Here is a 19,311-nt window from a genome sequence, read left to right as displayed (position 1 = left end):
GAAGACCAGCTGGAAACGCGCTGTAGATCCAACAGCAGTGCTTATCGCCAGTAGAGTTGAGTGAAACAGTGGTGAACTAAGCTTGCTGTTGCACAACCGTTCGGCTCCGAAGAAAAATTCTGACTGGCACTCGCTGCCCCGCTTCCCTTTATACCTGTATGTCCGGGGTGGGGGATGCAAATTCTGTCTGCCAACTTGACATTGGCCTTTCCTCAGGTTCAGAGTTACGTTTGGCATCCCAGGAAGAACCCTCGTGTCACTTCATTCGACACCAAGTCGAGTGAGTGACAGAAGGGGAACTGATTAGTCCCACAATAAACAGTATTTACAAAGAAGTGGAAAAAAAGGCAGTCAGTCAAAAATAAACTAGATTAAGCTTTAATGAAATGAAGTAGCTTGCTTATGTGCTTATTGTCTCTGCTGTCACACTCTTTTGTTGCATCTCATTTATCTTCCTTACGTTTAAATATCAAATAGCATTTAAATTTACTGTATCAAATTAATTTTTTTGCAGGAGTGGTTGTTAATTGTCCAAATTACATTTTGTCCAAACTAAACGTGTATTAAACTGTTATGAAAAACAGATTTAAAAGAGTGGAAAACCTAATGCAGGAATAATACACACATTTTGGCAGGGTATAATTTTCTTGGCACAACAAGGGCTTTTTTCAACACTCGCTTGTTTGTGGTTGTCCCAGTGTTTACAAATGTGCTGATAAATCAGAGCTTTCTGGAGGAAGTATATATTGAGTCTCTTTAGCCTTTGCATTTCTTCACTCATTGTACTTTAATTTAAAATGTGTTAAGCACTTTAAGTTCTGTGTATAGCAGGGTAAGAAATTAGCCATGGCTTGATGCAAAAATTTCCCTGAAAGGGACAAAAATGCCCCATATTTTTTAAATGTGGTGGTGTGAATTCCACAGTTTTTATTCTACAGTATGCCATGCCTAGGCCTGATCTTGTGCATTATATACAGTTACTTTTGCATTTGATGTTGATTTGATGATATAGCCTACTGTAATTAGTAGCCATAATTGGTCAGTATATGACGTACTGCAAATGGGTTACATGCTGCATTTTAATTATGCTAATGAAAATGTGCGTCATAAAGGTCAAATGCCCCAATCATTTGTGTTTTAATTGGTAATTGGCTTCCCAGTTTATTTTCAGCATTATGTAAAGCCATGTTCCAGTTGAATAGCCAGTGTATATGTGAACACAACTGTGTCCTAGATATTGGGTGGGTTCAGTTTATTTCCAACCATCAATAACTACATTTCAATCCAAGGGTTTTTTGTGACAAAAAGTGTAGCGAATCAAAAAGGTTACTGATTTAGCTGATGGAAAACGCAAAACATCACTAACATTTTTCCACATATTTTTCAGTTGAACTCTTTTTCGATATTTTAAATATCATTAAAAACTGGTTTGGAAACAGTGTCACATGACATAATTTATCCCAATCGTTAGCCTGTGTTAATCATGATGACAAGGTATAACTCCTTGAAAGACAATTTATTGTATGTGTAGCATTACTCGCACTGTTATGAATTGGTCTCTATGGCATACCTGCACAGATCCAATACTACTAACAAATCTGTGTCACACTTCTATGAGTGCCAACACAAATATCTCTCATGCACCTGTCATCGACAAGTGCACAGAGAACAAATTAATGGCTACTCTTTGTGATTAATTTAATCTGTTTATTTATTAAAGTTTCTTTTCCACACCATTAAAAATAATAGACGGTAGTCATGGAATTAGCCCACAATACAAAACACATAGAATTTAACATGTTTTAAATGAAAAATAAATGCACAATACCAGGAGAAAAGATTCAGTGTGCTTTTTTGAAACACTAACATAATGTAGCTTATAGCCAATACTATAAAATGATCGTTTTGCTTACTTTTGAAAAAATGCAGGCAAAATTCCCAGTATTAAATAAAAATATTACAAAATAAATAAAGCATTAAATGAACAAAATTAATTATCAAACAATAAAAATAATATTGTTAGACCTATATAATTGCCTTTTCTTTACACATACTTAAATTAGCCTTACCCTGTTCTGTAGATGAAAAAAAAATTTTTAACTATTTTTCCAATGCAGACTTCACTTTCAGAAATTGATCTTTTGAACATTTCATGCATTATGATGGTAAAATTAATTTTACATGACAATCAAGTTGGTTGTTAAAAGTTGCTGGACAAATATGCGGGACTGTTCAAAATAGCCTGTTGAATATCAGGAATGTATCATATTTGTAAACACTGATATTACACAGCATAATTGTTTTCTTTAATAGCTGCGCACACAGCATGTACACATCGATGGATGGTCCTTATGCCGAGACCTAAACTTTCCCCACTACTTGGTGCTCAATAGGCACAATATCAGGAAAAGTATTACAGTCCAATCAGAAGGCAACTGCTCCCTTTGATTGCAATTCTTCGTCTTCTGATTGCATTTATTTGTGAAATTAAATTGACAGGAAGCTGGCTAATTTAAATGAATTGTTTCAATACTCTCCCCATTTTACCAAAACACAATTAGCAATACCACACATGGAAACTGCTTAAGGGCAGATTTCTTATGCGATAAACCAAAACTTATGCAGCAAATTGTTATTTTAAGCATGACGTCATTATGCACACCATTTCTATTGATAAAAGCCATTTGAATGGAAACTGGCAGAAGACGGAAAAATTAGCAAAAAAATGTTTATGCATTTTCACTTTGTCGATAAAAAAAATGCGTGACAAGTGGATGGAAACTAGGTTAATGACACCTAAACACTGACACATTCAGACACAAAGTTGTCCATTCTCAAATGTTCTCTCTGCCAAATAATAGGAGGTGATGCAGATGCTGAACTGAACTATTCTAAACTTTGTCTATGGCAGGGTTTCCAAAGCAACAGATTGTTAGGCACTGCATTATGATTCTTTAGTGTTTTTTTTATTTGTGATGACACCATCATCCAAATAACATATCATTTGTTTGGATTACAGAAGCAAGTATTTGAGTGTGAGGTTTGTCAGAAACAATACAAAGCATCATCTTACATGCATTAAGGGCTATGACAACAGTTTTTTAGGTATTTAGTAGAAGACAGAGCCAAATAGAGGGACAGATGAAATACTAGTAATTGTGTTTTTGCAGTCAAGATCAGAAGGTAATTTGGACTGTAGTTTCCTGATGGTCAATGGTGACCGTGAATAAAACACACAGGACATTTTTTCCATGCACTGTCTGCGTTGTTTTAGCTCCTGATTCACTTAAAGAAACATAAAAATTAGGTAATGCCGCAACCGCGCCCACAACATTTGCACTGAAGGCAATTTGCACACCTCAATTTCCAATCCAATGTGACAATAACTTAATTTAAATACACAATGCTCAGTGCTATTTCAGCGCATTTTAGTGCCTAGTTTAACTGGATTACTGGTGGTTAGTGAATAAAGCCCAATTCATACAGGATTAGTTATATGCCCTTCACAACTTCAGATAATGCTGGCTGTTGCGTTTGAACTGATGGATGTTTTTCTCAAGCATTTTATGCTGTCGAGAGTTTATTTACCCATTTAGAAAAGAAAAACTAGCACATTTTCTTTTGAATGGGAAAATTAGAAAGGTACATATGCACATAATTTTCTTTTCTTTTTTATGATTTGAGCAGAGTTAGTGTAGGTGAGCCCCACATTTTGGAGCATATACAGTATTCCGGAGTGACAATTAAAATTTGATAATGTAGAGGGCTTGTCAATATAATTCAAGAGTTTAATATAAGATTACAGGCTTGTTAATGTCACCAGTTCTTTTGTATTTAGCAAGATAGTCCTGTCAGTTTCTTTTTATAAATCACAGATGATCATGTTTAATATTTCCTGCATAATATATCAGTACAATGTACATTTTCTAATAAGTCAGTGACGCGTGACAACAGTGTGTAACAGCAATAGGCACCTATCTCTGTGATTTTTACAGACTTCACTTATCCAGTGCAAATCAACTGTAAACATTACAGATTTACGCAGTAATAATTACTTTATGGACATATGTCTGGAAAAATAATCCCATCCGAAAAATGCTTAAGGTGCTGGTTTTTGTGCTGAAATACCATGTGAAAAAGAGGTGCAACTATTCAGTAAATTTATCCCATACTTAAACATTTTGTAATAAATACATGCAGTTTGTTTCATGGGGCTTGCTCATATGGAGAAAGAAGAGGTCCACAAAGTTATCTAGCTATTGCAACCAACATGTAGAGAGAGTGTGATAGAAATAGGGAGTCGAAAAAATCATGATGTCTCCCAAAATCGGATCTCTATAGCCCAATATTTTGGAGTTTGTCAAGCTGAATAATCTTGCTACTGAATGATGTAATATACTGTACAGGTATAATAACTTCATAATTGACAGACCTTCGTAAATTTGCATCATACCTTGACAGCATTTTTTACTGTTGTACTCAGATATGAAGTAGTATCTAAGATCTAGTCCATGTTTTGCTGTTTTGTTTTTTCAGAGGTGCCACCTAGTCCAGTGAAGACACCTTCATCAGAAAGCTCACCTGTGAGCTCCACACATCAGCACCGGGATTCTGATCGCTACTGTCAGCTGTGTAATGCTTGGTTTAACAACCCTGGAATGGCACAGCAACACTACGATGGTAAAAAGCACAAGAAGAATGCAGCACGAGCAGACCTGCTTGAACAACTGGGAAAAACTTTAGACATGGGAGAGATGAAAGGTACAGAGTCTTTAACCCTGTCTCCATAGCAGTTTTTGGCTGCATGGTAGCTTGTGCTGTTAGCTCATTAAATGCAGAGGCTATATTGAAGGATAAAGGTTTGTGTTGCTGTGGAGGTGAGGGCGTGGTCAAGCGCCCATCTGGGGAGAGAGAAAGCAGTAAAGACATGCACCTGAGATGAATTGTGACTAATTACCTTTTCTATGTCCACAGTGACAGTCGGGGGAGATAAAAGACGGCCCAGTCCAGAGTGAGAGGACAAAGCAGAGTCTGTGGGAAAGTTACTGCTGAAAAGCAAATCTTTAAAGTGACTGCTGAAAAGCAAATCTTTAAAGTGACTGCTGAAAAGCTTATCTTTGTGTGTTTATTTTATTATGCTGAAAAGCAAGTTTGTGTGCCTGAAAAGTGTTGCGATAAAAAGTGACTTACTTTGGATTATTCACTCGGCCCCGATTCCTCCTTTGATCCAAATACAAACCTGTACAAGGAGAAAGAGTATGCTGCTATGGAGTCATCTTCGCCACTGGAGGAAGTGTTCTGATCCCTCGCCAGCATTCACCAGGCTCCACACCAGGCCTTCTTGGATCTGCGGGCGGAGCAGCAACAGCACTTCGAGTCGCTCAAGGCCAAGAGGAGGACCGACGGGTATTGCAGAGCTTGGTGCCTCAGGAGGGGGTGCACTCCGTGACCCCGGCAGCAGTGAACCCCCATGTGTTGCTTTCTGGAGCTCTTCGAGTGCACTGCCTAAGCTCTGGAATGGCTGTGGGCGCAATGTGCAGTCCACCTCTTACAGCTGCTGACCGGGGAGGCCCAATTCACAGCCCAACAGCTCCTGGTCGACAACCTCTTGAGGTACCCCGAGCTGAAGAATGCCAACCTGCAGCGGGTCGGCTGTAGTCCAGGGGAGCACTGCCAGCGGTTCGATCCCTGATGCTAAGCGAATTCGGCCGCCCATTTGCCTTCACTCAACAGCTCCGTGACGCCTGCCTGCTGTGGGTGCTGGCTGAGAAGCCCAGCTATGTCGGGTATGCCATCGATCTTGTGGTGCTGGAGCAACTCATCTCCCGACTACCAAAAATATCAGCTGACTGGGTCCAGTTCCACTTCCCGATGTCACTGGATGAAGCAGTACAGTTGGCGGACAACCATTTAGCTGTGTACCCGGGGGCCGGCGCTCTCTTTTCAGTGTAAACAAAGTGTGCTTTTCAGCATAATATAATAAACACAGAAAGATATGCTTTTCAGAAATCATTTTGAAGATTTGATTTTCAGCAGTCACTTTCACACAGACTCGGCTTCATCCTCTCTCTCTGGACTGGGCGTCTTTTATCTCCCCAAACTGTCACTATGAACACTGTCACAATTCTCTCTCCCAGATGGCCGCTTGACCACGCCCTCACCTCCACAGTTGCTTTACTGTCCTCCAAGTCCTTGGTGAAAATAGGAATGATGGTGATATTAGCTAGTGCAGCTGCATAACCACATATTGGTAATGTGTTATTGCTAAATTTACCATATACAGTAATTAGACTTGAAATGATGGTGTCTGAGGTCTATTGAGAAATTGAATAAATGTATGTAAATACTCTTTTTCATGCTTTTTGTATATTTGTTGTTATAGGGCTTTTTTTATTGTTTTATTTTATCGTTAACACTTTAAGGTTCCATTAGTTAACATTAGTTAATGCATTAGCTTTATTGAGACGACAGAAATGGTTGTTAAAAACAGCAGCAAAATAGCACCCTCAAATGACAACGTTTATGAACAACATATGTCTCAATAATTCGCTGCAGCTACAACACTATGAGAACGTGCTAAATGACTGACAGGTTTAAATCATCATTTAGAGCTGACACAGAGACTGGTAAGATATCTTACAACACTTATTTCAGTAAAATCTCTCATGGAGTGTGTACCTTTCCATGAAAAAATAGCTTACATAACCTTTAAGCAAGATTGATTAATGCTGTAAAAGTATTGTTTATTGTTCGTTCAAGTTAAAAACTGTTGTTAACTAATGCTAATAAATGGAACTTTATTGTAAAGTGTTACCATTTTATATTTAGAAGCAACATTCAGACATCCAACAACAAAACATTTCAACAAAAAATATTATTTATATCTCTGATATTATGTTATATTATATTATATTATATTATATATTCAATTCAAATTATTTTATCAGCATAACTATTTGGGTTGCAATATTTTACAGTACATGTACTTTTTTATTTTTTATTTTGTATTTTACAGTACATGTACTTTCAGTATACTTACCCAAGAATGTACTGAGTAATATTAGGTAACTTAATATGGGTTAAGGTTAGGTTTATGTTTAATTACTGTACTTGTAATTATATAGCACGTAAATGTACAACAGTACTGCAAAATAATGTGCTACCACTATTTGAGTGAAAAGTTGAATTGGAAAAATTTCTTCACTGTAACTTTGTACAAAACCTGATGATCCATGTTGTCCAGCATGATTTCAGAATATTCCAAAGAGCATCTTGTGTGCTTCAATGGAAACAAGGAAATCTGATTTTCTGAAGAAAGTTAACATGTTCATTGTCACAGATTTGGTTACATTAGATTATTGACCAAGAAATACAACAAAATGTTATATATTTGTTATTCATATTGTTATAACTTTGCTTTAAATTTAAAAAACTACAAATTTGTTATAATATTTCTTTGTGAATTTGTTAGGACTGGTCTCTTATGCAGTGCACAGAAATATCATATGTCCACTCCCGTTCATTTGATACTGTAAAGTCCTGAAGTAACTGTATTTCTGTTAATGAGACTTTTTATATAGCCTCTTTGTACACCATAACACCTTGTAGAGTGAGTGCTCACTGCCACACTGTGAGGTCACAAAGAGTGACCTCTTTACCTCTGGTAGTTTAATGTAGCTTTTATTGAAGGCTATTCCCCACTTAGAGTGATAGTTGGTACCATGGGGCCCAATTCCTCAAAAAATTTATGAAACCTCACATAATACAATATAACCTATAACTCTTCAATGTGTCTCTTACTTCCCCTGACTCCTCTCCAGAATAAAAATAAAAGCAGCAATAGGTTTGTGTAGCTTGAGACTTCGATACAGGCTATTAATTTCTACAGGGATGGAGAGTGTGCTCTCCCATTGTCTCATCGCACACATTGCGTCAATACGAATACATTTCCTCTCAGCCGAGTGGGAATTAGTCCAGGCTGGTGGTCATTGCAAGGAGGGCCTCTACAGCTGAAACCATGCATGTTATTATATAACATGGGATATTTCCAGTCAGAGTTAAAGGGGCTAAATCCAGTAGAGTTTAAAGCTCTGGAGAGATTGCCACTTTGAGACTGAGTTGAGGTTGTGTTTTAGTGTGTTTTGACTCAAGGTTTCCCACAGCTTACAGTGATGGATGGTGAAATCAGACTATACTTGTTAATAGAAGACACACTGGAGACTTGGCCAGGCTCATAATGACTATTACTCTAACTCTGTCAGAACAAGATTAAAGTATGTTATGCCTCAGATGTTTCCATTTCATAAATGTTTTATATTAATATACTTATATTTAGATATTAATAATATTTTTCATATACAGTACATATTAAAGAAACAGAAATAGTGCTACTTTACAGCATCAGTGTACCACACCATTACATGTAACCAAAAATAACTGATATTGATAACAATGTAACACTTTACAAAAACATTCTATTTTGTTAACATAAGTTAACAACATTATTCATCATGAATTAACAAAGAACAATACCTTTACAGAATATATTAATCTTAGTTAATGTTAATTTCAACATATAGTAATACATGTTTAAAATCAAAAGTTATATATGTTAACATTAGTTAAAGAACTATGAACTAGCAATAACAAAGATTAATAAATGCTGTAAAAATATTTAGTTCATAGTTAGTTCATGATACCTAATGCATTAATGTATGCTAACGAATGGAACCTTATTGTTAACAATAACTTATTACTTATAACAATACATAATTTCAGCTACGCAAATAATTATACATAAATTTAAATTAAACAATAATTAAATACATGAAACATCCTAAAAACTATATACATTTACTTGAAGGGAAATCTTGTAAGATAATAAGACTTGTTTTCAGAGAATATATTGTGAATGAAGTTTATATTTCTTATCCTATTGACATTGTTTTTTTTTTCTTGTTTTAAGCATCAACTTAAAACTTTACAAAATGTTGTCAGATTAATTGATTCAAGATAGAATCTCTCAAAAACAAATATCATCATACACAATTTTGTTGAAATTATCTTTTTTTTTCCTTTGCATATTTTTATTAAGGCTGCCACACATACTTTATTAAAAGCATTGTGTCACGTAGTGAAGCGGTAGGTTGGCGAACATCCAATATTGAAATGTTCAAAATACTCTAGAATCCCGTATTTGCATGGTGAAAAGTTGTCAACCCTAAATGAAGACGCAATAGACTTGTTACGCTTGATTAACGAGGCAGACGAGGAGATGCGGATCCAAACGCAGTTGAACTTTATTTGAATGACTAAACAGGGCAAAACACAAAGTAACAACCCACGATGGGGAAAAGAAACATAAACTGGGTAAGCGGATCAAGGTAGACATGAACTGGGAACTCGAAAGGGAAAGTCACACCAGGTTTAACATCAAACGACGATCGACAAAGACAGAACAAAGACACGGGGTATAAATACACAAACATGGGATAGGTGGCCAATGAAAGAACAGAACTCAAACAAGATAACAAGGTGATTAACAGAAACCAAAGGCAAATTAACAAGGGCAGGTGTAAACAATGAACACGAACGCTAACAAGGACTATGGAATTACATAAGGGACTAAAGTGAAAACTAAGAAGTGCAAAAGTGACAACAATGGTAAACAAGAGGGCAACAGTGAAACGAGACAGGGTGGACTATGGAGTTAAATAAGGGACTAAAGTGAAAACTAAGAAGTGCAAAAGTGACAAGATGGAAAACAAGAGGGCAACAGTGAGACAAGACAGGGTAATCGTTACATAGCCCCCCTTAAGGATCGGATACCAGACGATCCAAAACAACAAAAAAAACACAAAAGACAAAAAGACCCACAAAGAAAAAACAAAATGAGGGCACCAGGGGCAAACACACAGAGACAGTTCACGGGGGTACAAGGGGCACTGCGACAGTCCACGGGGGCCATTAGGCAGTCCAGGGAGGTGGAGAGGGTAGACAGGTAGACCATGGAGGCCGAGAGGGCAGGCAAGCAGTCTATGGGGGTGTGTCAAGGGACCAGGGTCAGGTGGCCTGGTGGACATCCACTGGGTAGGGACTGGGTCAGGAGGCCAGGAGAGAGGACTCAGGACGGGAACAGGGGCAGGAGGCCTGGGTGGAGGCCACAGGACGGGAACAGGGTCAGAAGCCCTGGGAGGAGGCCACAAGACAGGGACCGGGTCAGGAGGCCTGGGAGGAGGTCGTGGGCCAATGGCCGGTTCAGGGGACCTGGGAGATGACCACAGGGCAAGGGCTGGTTCAGGGAACCTGGGAGGTGTGGCCACTGGGGGAGCTGGCGGAGCCGCGTGAGGCGGAGCCAAGGAGGACCTCTGAGGCGGGGCAGTCGAAGACTTGGGTGGCGGCGCCACAGGAGGCATAGGCAGGGCCGCAGGAGACCCTGGGGGCGGAGCAGTAGAAGGCTTGGGAGGCGGCGCCGTGGAAGGCTCGGGAGACGGAGCCGAGGGAGGCTCGGGAGGTGGAGCCGGGGGAGGCGATGGCGTAGAAGGCTCAGAAGGCGGAGCTGAGGGAGGCTCAGGAGGCGGAGCCGAAGGAGGTTCTAGAGGCGGAGGCCTGGAGGGCTCTGGAGGTGGAGCCGAGGGAGGTGGCGCCGTAGGATGCTCTAGAGGCGGAGCCCTAGAAGGCTCTGGAGGCGGAGCCGTAGGAGGCTCGGGGGCGAAGCCCTGGAAAGCTCAGGAGGCGGAGCAGAGGGAGGCTCTGAGGCTCAGGAGGCGGAGCTGAGGGCGGTGGCGCCGTAGGCAGTTCTTGAGGCGGAGGCCTGGAAGGCTCCGGGGACGGAGCTGAGGAAGGCACAGGAGACGGAGGCAAGGAAGGCTCAGGAGACGGAGGCAAGGAAGGCTCAGGAGACGGAGCCGCAGGAGGCTCTGGAGGAGGCTCGGAAGGCAGAGCCGTAGGAGGCTCTGGAGGAGGCTCGGAAGGCAGAGCCGTGGATGGCTCGAGAGGCTTGAAGGGTGGAGCCCTGGGAAGCTCGAGGGGCTTGAAGGGCGGAGCCCTGGAAGGCTCGAGAGGCTTGAGGGGCGGAGCCCTGGAAGGCTCGAGAGGCTTGAGGGGCGGAGCCCTGGAAGGCTCGAGAGGCTTGAGGGGCGGAGCCCTGGAAGGCTCGAGAGGCTTGAGGGGCGGAGCTCTGGGAAGCTCGGAGGGCGGAGCTCTGGAAAGCTCGGGAGGCTTGAGAGACGGAGCCCTGGAAGGCTCGAGAGGCTTGAGAGGTGGAGCTCTGGAAAGCTCGGGAGGCGGAGCTCTGGAAAGCTCGGGAGGCTTGAGAGGCGGAGCCCTGGAAGGCTCGAGAGGCTTGAGAGGCGGAGCTCTGGAAAGCTCGGGAGACTCGGAAGCTCGGAGCCCTGGAAAGCTCGGAAGGCGGAGCTCTAGAAAGCTCGGGAAACTTCGGAAGGCGGAGCTCTGGAAAGCTCGGAAACTCGAAGGCGGAGCTCTGGAAAGCTTCGGAAGGCGGAGCTCTGGAAAGCTCGGGAAACTCGAAGGCGGAGCTCTGGAAAGCTCAGGAAACTCGGAAGGCGGAGCTCTGGAAAGCTCGGGAAACTCGGAAGGCGGAGCTCTGGAAAGCTCGGGAGGAGGAGCCCTGGAAGACTCGAGAGACTTGGGAGGCGGAACCCTAGGGGGCTCGAGAGGCGCTGGCTCTTGGACGGTCACGGCCATTGGCACTGGCACTGGCTCTTGGACGGTCACGGCTACTGGCACTGGCTCTTGGACGGTCACGGCTACTGGCACTGGCTCTTGGACGGTCACGGCTACTGGCACTGGCTCTTGGACGGTCACGGCTACTGGCACTGGCTCTTGGACGGTTGTGGCTACTGGCACTGGCTCTTGGACGGTCGTGGCTACTGGCGCTGGCTCAGGGACGGTCGAGGCCACAGGCGCTGGCTCAGGGACGGTCGAGGCCACAGGCGCTGGCTCATTGACGTTTGAGGCTTGCGGCACTGGCTCATTGACGGTTGAGGCTAGCGGCACTGGCTCACTGACGTCTGAGGCTACAGGCTCTGGCTGGGTTACCGTGGTTGACGAGGATTCGGGCTCGCTCACGGTGACATGCGTGGGCTCTAGCTCGCTCACCGTGACATGCGTGGGCTCTAGCTCGCTCACCGTGACATGCGTGGGCTCTAGCTCGCTCACCGTGGCAGGCGCGGGCCGGGAGGTGGAAGCCCGTCTTCTCTCCCTCCTCCGAGCAGACGCAGTGGGCCGCGCTGGCTCGTGGAAGGCGACTGGCGTGGGGACGGGCTCGCTGACAGGTGGGGCTGGCGCGACAGGAAGCGCCAAGGACGACTGGGGAGTCACCACAGTGGGGAGAGAGGTGGAATCCTCCTCGGCGAAGACCACGGTGTAGGGTGAGCCGCAGACCAGTAAGGTCGCCTCCAGGAAGTCGTGGAGAGTCCACCCAAGCGTTGCCGGCGGTAGACGCTCCCTGAGCGAACCGTGTAACGTGTCCCTGAAGAAAACCACCAGGGCTGAGTCCGGGAAGTCCGTGAACTTCGCCAGCGCGAGGAAGTCGCTGATGTGGTCTTCAACAGGGCGGCCTTCTTGTCTAAGGTTGAGCAACCGGCAGTTGGCCCGTATAACTGCTGGATCCATGGGTGGTCGATCGTTCTGTTACGCTTGATTAACGAGGCAGACGAGGAGATGCGGATCCAAACGCAGTTGAACTTTATTTGAATGACTAAACAGGGCAAAACACAAAGTAACAACCCACGATGGGGAAAAGAAACATAAACTGGGTAAGCAGATCAAGGTAGACATGAACTGGGAACTCGAAAGGGAAAGACACACCAGGTTTAACATCAAACGACGATCGACAAAGACAGAACAAAGACACGGGGTATAAATACACAAACATGGGATAGGTGGCCAATGAAAGAACAGAACTCAAACAAGATAACAAGGTGATTAACAGAAACCAAAGGCAAATTAACAAGGGCAGGTGTAAACAATGAACAGTGAACACGAACGCTAACAAGGACTATGGAATTACATAAGGGACTAAAGTGAAAACTAAGAAGTGCAAAAGTGACAACAATGGTAAACAAGAGGGCAACAGTGAAACGAGACAGGGTGGACTATGGAGTTAAATAAGGGACTAAAGTGAAAACTAAGAAGTGCAAAAGTGACAATATGGAAAACAAGAGGGCAACAGTGAGACAAGACAGGGTAATCGTTACAAGACTACATGTAAATCCTTAACTAATGTGATATTATAATGTGTTATCAATTACTTTATGCCTTATTCAATGATTAGAATTCACACTAGATCAGTAACAGATGCTTTTTTAACAACTCTATAATGATTTAAATCATAGAATATTTAGCAGAGATGGGCCACTTCTATTAAAATTAATGGGAAAAATTGGAATGCTCAACCAAGGAGCTCTGAGCGCCCATTGGTCAACAGATGTAGAAAGGAAGTCCCGCCTTACAGTTAAAAGAGCCAATCACCTTTTAGATACAGACATCACCTGTCAATCAACACTAGAATGTGCATGCACATTACCTACAGTATATAAGTTGGGAAACTTATAAAATATTTTGGGAAAATATTTTTGCATAATATGAGGTAAAGAATCACATTTTATGATTCCAGTATTGTCAGAATGTTTTGCTTATTTGAAATACGTCCTTTGATTGTAATTTTGACCAACCGTTTTTGAGATTTTGGTCTTTCTCCATTCAAGTAGATAGGAGCTGCACCGGCATGACTAGAAATAGCCTCTTGAAAGCATTCCAAAGATGGCCGACAGTGGACTGACCTGCTAGAAAGACTATGTTTAGAGTAATATGTGCAGTAGAAAATGCAAAATTTGTCTTTACTTTCTAAATTCATGATACTAACGCACTAACACACTTATACACGGCCATGATACGTGCCGATGAACATTTTTCACAGGCATGTTATGACGTGTTTCCACCTTTAACAAAGTAAATGTAGTACAACTTTTTTATGTTTATTGAATTTTGTAAAATATTTAGTGTAAATTTATAACATTGTACTTTGTATTATATTACCCTGAAATACTTAAAAAAAAAAATCAGTTACCATAGCTGCGATGAGCCTTCTAACACAGCTGCTGAAGCAGTGACTGAAAATGTGGCCTATTTCTCTCTTTTTATTGTTGTTATCCAGCGCTGTATATTTTTATCTTCTTTTGCAAACCTGTGAAACCATAATCATTGATTTTCAATTTTGCTGTTGGAGCAAACAGGTAAGCAAAAATGTAATTTTCTGTGGTCCCTCACATTTTTCTTCTTGGAAAATGTCTCTACGTGAACGATCGTACATATGTAGGTAAATTTGCCTCAGCTTGCTAATAACTACACACTAGTGTGTTCATATTGACTAATCTTGACTGACTGAACAACGTAAAGAAAATTTGCTGTCGGCCTCAAGGTATGTGGAGGTCCAGGACACCTACTGATGATGTGGACCAATGGCAGTAAGAAGATGTTTAGCAGCCGGTTAGAAGTTTTGCTAAATGTTCACCCAGATGAGCTGTTACAGTCCACCGAAACAAACGCAAAATACCTTCTTTTTGGCCATGTTCTAATTGACATCATACCAGTTCATTATCCAGTTTTGTATGAAGTATATCGGGGCCTTGACACTTTTGCACTATGAATGCCTCGACCAAATGGACCTGCAGAAAAACAGCCACAGCTGATCTTTTATACACATTTCCTCCTCACTGGGTTAAGGAGGGAAAAAAGATGGGCCGAACATCTCTGCAATTTTTCCCTTGGCTGCCCGTATGCACTGTCTGCCTTGCAAGGTTTCCCACTAATGTCACCAAGTCATTACTCCAGCGAGGAAATGTCAGCGCAGACACAGCAGCGTTCAGTTGCACGCCTCTGATGGCTCCTCTCCAACGTTATTATCAATTAGTAATGATGTGGCAATTCACCCTAACGGCCAGAGTAGGATGAGTGTGAGAGAGACAGAGTGTGTTCTTTGGCAAAGAGGGAAATGTTGCAGGAGAATTTGCTGCCTAATTCATTGGGCTGGGGTGCTTCTGGTGGCAGGCTCATCTTTCAAACCAAATGTTAGCACCTACAACACTTCAGCTAGTGCTTCATGTGAAGAGATATGCTTCTATCTCTGTCTCTCAATTATAATTTCTACTGGGTGAACAGGCTTCTTTTAGTACACCTAAAAATTATGACGAAATGCACTGACATGTTTGTTCTGCTAAGGTGTTCATTTGGTGATATTTCTCCTGTTCGTGCACATCCTTGAGATTCTTGACCTAGGAGATCTCAGCTAGTCAAAGAGCATGGATGATTGGTTTAAACTAATCATGAGTGTGGTTTGGACATGATGTTCTTTATTCATATATTTTCCTAAATTATCTAATTTTAAAACAATGCCACATATAGTATAAGTTCTACAATGTTAAGTATACTAGTATATGCGCCTTTGTTCGCCTGAGTCAGAATTCCTGTTATTGCATTGTATGTACTGAATTTGATGAAGAATTTACTTATGCCACTGTGTAGTATAAATACTTTCCTGGACATACTACTTCCATATTGGCATTTCATTAAATTTTTCCGAATTTGATTGCTCCTCAGTTCTGTGGCCTTAGCAAAGTTGCCCACTGGTTGCACACTTCTCAATCTCATTTCACCAGATGCAGTATGTCATCTGAGTATTATTAGCCTACTGTATTATGAACATTGACGTTTCAGACATCCTACACCTTTGACATACTGCTTTTCACAGGCTAGGTTATTAATGCTCATTAGTGGTAAATTTTTTCACATTTATATTTTTTGTAAGACAAAATATACTGTAAAATTAGGTCAACAAAAAGACCAAAATGCAAACTCAGAGCAAGCGAGTTTGTTGTGCAAAGCACTGCAATCCAATGAAAATGAATGAGAAACAAGTGAGTAAAATGTTTTTGTAATTCACTAAACAAAGAATCGCAATATATTTGTACCACAACCCGGATTTCGTTATAATATCTCATCACCCGGTCCCTGCTGATTCCCATCCCATTTTTCTTTCACTTTCCTCAGATGTTTTGTGGTCTTCCTTTTCTCCTTGCATATACTGTATCTGAGTCTGCTAAGTCCTGCTATGTGTTGTCTGATGTTCAGAGCATCAGAGAGGGAGGCAGCAGTCACACTTTGAAGAATGCAACAATGAAATATTCATAGCTTTTATATTGAGCACTGTGTCTGTATGGTTCTTGCGAATGTGTATGAGTGTGTGTGCATTGCACGTTTTCTATTCCTGCGGGTTTGAATTGCAACATCTCTCTATTGACACAAAGGGAGTGCTGCATGTTAGTTCTATATTTTATAGCTTTTAAGAAGAGTGACCCTTAAGGGGGTTCCTTGCAGTGTCTTCTGATTTCAGTGAGACCAAGACTCAACAGCTCTTGCACAAGGTGTGGTACTCCTTGTACTTATTCCTAAAGTGACATTTACTTTCATTTCGCCACCTAATAATGCAATACAAATTAAACATTCAAAAAATAGTATGAGAAGTGTGATCAGTGCCCAAAGATGTGTGTCTGAAGGGGTGGTCAGACTAGACTTTGAGCATGCAAAATTGTTTTGGACACTGTAACAAACAGGCTATAATGTCAAATAAAAATGTCAAATAATATTATATTCAAAATGTTCAAATTTATACAGTAATCTACTAATTTTTTTAACTGAGCCAAGAGGTCGGTGTGTGACTATTCCATATTCTATTGGTCAAACGCCTTCTCATCATCCAAATTCAGGTTCCAAATTCAAATTAAACTTGCATATATGGCCTCCCACATTTAGATGTGTTTGAGTGGAACTGAATGGAGCACAAAGTCTAGTAGTGTGACAGCACCATTAATGTGTATGGCTGTTGCAGCGGTGCTTTAAAGATAATTAATTTAAAGATGCTTCTTCAAGAGGGTTTTCCCTGCTAATCCACACTAATAATCTAAGCAAAGCACCAAATATCAAACCTTAATAAAAATATGAAAAAATCTAGAAACTTCGACTACATGGTTCACTAGTCAACCATCATGTCCCATCCATTTCTAAAGCCTCTCATATTTAGTTTTTTACAGTGAACTGAAGAGAATTCTCATTTTCTCTGATTCTCTTTTTTTCCCTCTTCAGTCTCAGTCATTTATTTTCATGTACGAGTGTGCAGTTGCTATTTTCACCATCACATTTAACCATCCCATTCTTTTAACACTTAACACTGCACACTTCACTAAAAACCAACTCATTAGAGGGCCCATCTACTGTCATTTAGAAGGAGAGGTAGGAAGCAGGATTATTTTCCTCTCATGCAGCACTCTGTTAGAAAGTGGAGGAAGGCTTTGTCATTTGAGTACTCATCTCAACATGTTCTGGTGGAATTATGCATAGTGTCCTGTTTTCATCCCTGATGAAAGTAATTGGTCTTGCCCTGGTGCTGCTATCATGTCACAGTATTCATGCTGACAGTGTTTGGTTTGCTCAATATTTAAATCACTGCGTAACTGCGCAGGATTTTATTTAGTTATTCTATGTACTTAATGTACTCATTCAAAGGGGAGCTGCAGTGTTCCACAAAACCTCTCAATGCAGGTCCAAAATGTAATGCCAAACTGAGGTTCTTGACAAGTTCTCAACAAAGCAGTGTGGTAACTTGAGAAAATTGCTTATGCATAGTTATTTTGTATTATAATCAACAGTGTGATGACTGATGTTGATTTAATGATCTAAATTGATTCAATTTAGTGGTTTTGAAACATTTGTGCAGCTGTATGAAATACATCAATTGCCTTTCGGTGACTTGATTTATCTGACACTTGGCTTTAAGAAAACAGATATTTACACACACTTTAACAATTATGTCTGTTTAGATGCCCTCATTCTGATGGAGAATGCTGATATAATGCAAAGCGATGTGATTTCAGAAGTGATTATGGCTCTTTTCTTGGAGTTTCTTTTTAGAGTCGTCACCAAGCCAATCAGGCAGCGCATGTGACAAATTCCAAAAAACACTCTCCTGCTGGTTAATTGGAAAGACAAGTTTGGAGATATTATTTGGCTGGTCTTCAGCTTTTTAACTCCAAGGACTATGCAATTACTGGGGTACTCGAGTTTGGACTCAAGTCAGAGTCACGGGTCCGATTTTAATGGACTTGGACTTTTCACAGACTCAGGATTTCTTTCAGAGTCCAGACTAGCCTGTGGCATTTGCTTTGTGATCCAATGAATAAAATAAATAAATACAAATAACTAAACAGAAATAAATGGACACTCTGTCTGCAAGCAGTTGTAGCTCACCATGATGTCGTAGACATAGCCAGGGTTTGTTTCACCATGTTGAGCAAACACACCTGCAGAGCGGCACACTCAGTCAGCCAAAAGGTGAATATTACATAAAAATCTTTACATACTGCATGTTACCCACATCATGTCTCTCACAGTTTACAAGGCGGGTGCACACTGTACGATTTATAATAGCCCTTTAAGATTGTTGCTTGTCAGATATGAACGCATTGATATCGCCATGGCTCACTGTTCAACATTATGTCAGACTGCACAATATACACCGATGCCGACTGTGGTCCCAATCATCCCGATCAGTGAACGTGACTCACTTTCCGGGTGTTGCGGAATAGAAGCGAAATGACGAAATTTACTCACAACAGAGGACCATTTATTTCTCTCTGAATGTCATTCACACCACCTGTGGACATCCCCATGAATGCCCAGCCAATAGAAATGGGCCATTAGACAGTTCAGTGTTTTTTCCTGCCCTAAGTGACCCGCCATTGGATTATAATGAGCCATCTGGAATAACATTCCCGACTGCTCATCGGTACTAACAATTACTGTGTCACTCGATAAAACCGATCCTTGATAATTAAAAAATAAGGATATGCAAGTGCAACATCTAGCTGGAGGCATTCCAGGCATCAATCACTTTCATTTGGTCAAAGGCATGCCTAAGGGTCTTGTCTCGTGTCTCCCCTTTAGGGAGTCCTCTAAGGGCTGGGGAAGCTGAGACTTCCCCATCCCTTAAGTCATCCTTACACGGAGCTGACGTATACGCCTCTGCCTCTGCCTCTGCCTCTGCCTCTGCCTCTGCCTCTGCCTCTGCCTCTGCCTCTGCCTCTGCCTCTGCCTCTGCCTCTGCCTCTGCCTCTGCCTCTGCCTCTGCCTCTGCCTCTTTTATTACAGGACCCATCTACACAAATAACAAGAGGGTAAATATACACATGGGATAACAAGGAGACGAGGAACCCCTGGGATACAATTAGGGCAAAG

The 19,311-nt window shown here is 41.5% G+C and overlaps 1 protein-coding gene across 2 annotated transcripts in view; it reads left to right on the top strand.

Moving 5' to 3' along the window:
- Positions 1 to 19,311, top strand: part of zmat4a (zinc finger, matrin-type 4a) — a 175,150-nt gene that overhangs the window by 108,844 nt on the left and 46,995 nt on the right. The window contains exon 5 of one of the 2 annotated variants that reach the window (XM_052093693.1): positions 4,537 to 4,761. The exons of the other annotated variant lie outside the window; for it this stretch is intronic. Within the exon in view, the coding sequence (XP_051949653.1) occupies positions 4,537 to 4,761 (225 nt within the window). The remainder of the gene's footprint in view (positions 1 to 4,536; positions 4,762 to 19,311) is intronic. 2 annotated transcript variants of the gene reach the window in all.

Source organism: Xyrauchen texanus, chromosome 3 (assembly GCF_025860055.1).
Source record: "Xyrauchen texanus isolate HMW12.3.18 chromosome 3, RBS_HiC_50CHRs, whole genome shotgun sequence".
NCBI lineage: Eukaryota > Metazoa > Chordata > Actinopteri > Cypriniformes > Catostomidae > Xyrauchen > Xyrauchen texanus.
This window is presented reverse-complemented; position numbering and strand designations above follow the sequence as displayed.